Source organism: Perkinsus marinus (genome assembly GCF_000006405.1).
Source record: "Perkinsus marinus ATCC 50983 genomic scaffold scf_1104296948576, whole genome shotgun sequence".
Taxonomy (NCBI): Eukaryota; Perkinsozoa; order Perkinsida; family Perkinsidae; genus Perkinsus; species Perkinsus marinus.
In genome coordinates this window covers 1-3,510 of record NW_003210125.1, presented here as the reverse complement: position 1 = coordinate 3,510, position 3,510 = coordinate 1, and the positions used below count along the sequence as shown (strand labels likewise).

The window sequence follows — 3,510 nt, the reverse complement described above, 5'->3', positions numbered from 1 at the left end:
ATGCTGAAGTTGGTATCATACGCGAGGCTGTTGGGAAATGTACGGCTAGAATTGAGGAGGTTCCTCGAGAAACTCTATGGGAAGCTCTGCGAGTTGCGTGCATTGGTGGATTCTCGGACGACCAGATTGATCGTCTGGTGGAGCCGTTGTTGAGCGGTGATGTGGATTTGCCTGTAGGGAGGGAAGTTGCGATCGGGTCGGTTTTGGTTGGACGGAAAAAGTCGGAAAAAATAGCGCACATTTTAAAACGGTTGGTTTTGGACGACACATTTTTATCGAAATGTGAAGCGGAAGAATTGGTGGAAGCTTTCGAACTGTGCAGTTGGGCTGGCGGCCGCACTATGGAGAATTGGAATTTTATGGCGCAGCGAAAAATCGGGGGAAATCATGATGATGATGATCATTCGGACCGGACCCTGCTTGAGAGGCTACAGGAGAGGGTGGAGAGAGAGAGGATAGCTGCTGAAGCCATGCGGAATTTGGGCGAACGTCAATGCCCATCAACCAATGGGGTTACAGCGGGAATGGGGTTCGCTTTCTTTCTGGTCGCATTGGGTAACTGCCTCGATGAGTATCTTTTTACTGGCCACATTTTGTAACTTTCGACACGTTTCTGTGACATGGTAGGAGAAAAACTGGTGAAGTGTTCTGGCAGGGTTGAGAGGTGAAGTTAAATCGATTATTCGGGCGCGCGCTTCTTCGAAAGGCTTCCTAAGTGATGATTTCATTGTAATATTTTATCATGCATCGTTTTGCACTGGAGAAATATCCAATTGTAGAGGCTGAGCTTGGAAAATGTGAGCAAGATTTTTTGTGCATGCGTGCAGGATATTTGTGTGATTTTTGTTTGGTTGTCTCCTTGATCATGGCAAGTGGTTACTACAATAGAAGCAATGAGTGGCAAATAGTGCCGGGGTCTTCGTGTGCTGTGATGGAGGTGGACGACAATAGACCGGGCAAAAGGAAGTTCGGTATTGAAATGTCTTTACCAGGGATCGAACCTGCGACCTTGTATTTTGTAGGTGACGCCGATGGTCCTGCCGCCGCCGAGTTTGCCGCTGGGATTTCCAGTGTAGTGAGTAGCTGCAGTAGCGCCAGTACGTGCTCATCACCGATGGCCTTGTGTGGAGAGCAGCAGCAGCAGCACCAGGAAGTGGAGGAGAATGTGAAACGGGTGCGGACGGGCGAAGCGCCTGAGAGCGCACACAGGAACCCCTACGAGGTGGGACTAAGGTTACGGCGGTATAGAGAAAGGAGTCATTACTTGTCACATGCGAAACTGCATCAGTGGTATTCGACCGCTCAGACAGCTTGGGCTTATCCTGCTGATCGCGCCCTTTAGTGTCACAGCCGCGAGTACTAGGACCAATAGTAGCTTATCGATTAGAATGGCGAGCGCTTTTCAAGATGTATTATCGAGTTTTTGATTCAGTGAAGAAGTTATTTGGTGTGCTTTGAGTGCAATTGATACTTGGATGTTTTCTCCGCTGTCTCTTCGATACAGATTGCTGGTTTTAGGTGATAAATGCAATGCTTCGCTCCGCTAATGATGATAAGCAGCGCAGAGCTGAGGAGGCGGCAGAGTGCGAGAGGCTGCGAGTAGAACAGTACTGGGTACAGCACAATCGATGGCTCCAGCATAACTTCAGTGATCTCCGGCAGAGCAATGGTCATCATTGAGGACGCTCTCCTCATCGTAGCGCATCTGGTGTTATACTGTATCATCCTTCTTATACGTCTTGCACACACTCGCATTCTCTCAATTTATACGCTGGTAACTACCTGTATTTTCAGTGAGTAGTCTACGTTGAGATCTGTAATCGGGAATAAAGACGTTCGCTGAAACGACAAACTCTCTCTTATCACGAGTTACTTGTGTTCCTCAATATTGGCCCGGGTCAAGGGAAGTTGTGTGACACAGTGCCTGGTATACTTGAGCACTGAGCCTGCATAGTAGCCACTGGCTAGTAAAGAGCATTCTCCCAGATACATTTGAGATTCGATAATAGTTCATCAATTCCGACGGGATGGAATTGTTTTTTTGTATCGCCCTGCTGGCCCAATGGATAAGGCGCCACCCTCCTAAGGTGGAGATTCCGGGTTCGATCCCCGGGTAGGGTAGTTTTATTACACGAGGTTGTGATAGAAGTCATTATCTTTGACCCAACCAGTCGTGACTCTCAAAATCATTCAAATTTCAGATGAGGTTCCCTTCGGTTTTTGGCATGGCGATCAGCAGCCCGATGCCCCGTATTATTCGGAATGATACGGGGCATCGGGCGCCAGAATGATTCATTCCGACCACCGTATTACCCCATCTGCAATATGTAGTGAGATCCGAGCCGCTACTAGCTGTGTTTTGTCGTCGGAATGGTGGTGTGAGGTTCAAAACCATCAGGCGGCGGGTCTCCGGACTTCTCGGGCACCCGACTGGTAGGCGCCATTATAGGCAACAAAAGCGCAAAGCGAAAGAACGACAACAAGAGTCGACCGAAGGACGTAGCCAGTTTACATGTACTCTGTGATTGTAGCTTATAGGATAACTTGTGCTCAATGTGGTTTCCGTATGCTTTGCCAAGTTGCTTTCAATATAGTGGGTGGCGGTAGTGGCGTTCGTAAACACGAAGTGGCTGCGAGAAGGAGCATATCCTCATCAGCTTCGTACATGTCTAGGTATTGATCGAAACCATGAGTTCATTTACTTCGACGTCAGCCAGCTCATTCGCCATCGAGGTCGTGAAAGGGCTGCATACGATTGAGACAAGGAACGAGGTAAGGTTTGGAGCCCAGCAGATGGATAGAGACCGTTGAAAATGTATACCCTACCCGGGGATCGAACCCGGAATCTCCACCTTAGGAGGGTGGCGCCTTATCCATTGGGCCAGCAGGGCAATGAAATTCATTGAACGTTAAGGAACCTTACCCGCTTCCGAAGATAGTTGTTTCTTGAAATCAGGGGATCTCGATCAGTGTGCTCCAACAAGAACTTCAAGATGCACGAAGACGTGAAAACTATATGGCCCAAGAGATAGATAAGCTCGGAGAGAAGTGCAGCGAGCTTGACAGCACGGCTCGCCGCATGAGTGCGCAAGATGAAGCAGCACGGCAACAATGTGCATCGCGAGCAACACAACTACAAGCGTTACAAGGGGAGCTCGAAGGCGCTAGAAGGAAGTTGAGTGAGGCTGAGCAACGGGTTGCTAGATATCGCGCTGAGAAATTCAAAGCCGAAAGAGAAGTTCAAGACATCCAATGGGACCAGTCCAAGAGGGATAATCGGAACGACTCACGGCTCAGGGAACTGCAGAAAACGGCTTCATGTTTGAAGTGTGCATATCAGTCTGCTTTCGCCTTGAATAAGGAGAGTGAAGACCTTTGCACTTGCTTGCAACTCCGTCTAAAAGCAAAGTCGGAAAAGATACTCAATTTGCAGAATCAAAATTCTCGCCTGAAGCAATCACTCAATTGTAGGATCACTGAGCTCATGCAACAGGATGAGAGTAGGGAGGA

The 3,510-nt window shown here is 48.6% G+C and overlaps 1 protein-coding gene and 2 non-coding genes across 3 annotated transcripts; 2 read left to right on the top strand and 1 right to left on the bottom strand.

Moving 5' to 3' along the window:
* Positions 1–825: 825 nt before the first annotated feature.
* On the top strand, positions 826–1,863 carry Pmar_PMAR016699 (hypothetical protein; the record flags this gene model as incomplete). Its single annotated transcript, XM_002778565.1, has 3 exons — positions 826–971; positions 1,023–1,222; positions 1,519–1,863. Coding segments are annotated over 3 exons (507 nt in total), but the record flags the coding sequence as incomplete, so codon positions are not given.
* A 185-nt stretch (positions 1,864–2,048) lies between these two features.
* On the top strand, positions 2,049–2,121 carry Pmar_PMAR016698. Its single transcript has one exon. It is a non-coding gene; the product is annotated as a tRNA-Arg (tRNA).
* A 697-nt stretch (positions 2,122–2,818) lies between these two features.
* Positions 2,819–2,891, bottom strand: Pmar_PMAR016697. Its single transcript has one exon. It is a non-coding gene; the product is annotated as a tRNA-Arg (tRNA).
* Between the last annotated feature and the right edge of the window lie 619 nt (positions 2,892–3,510).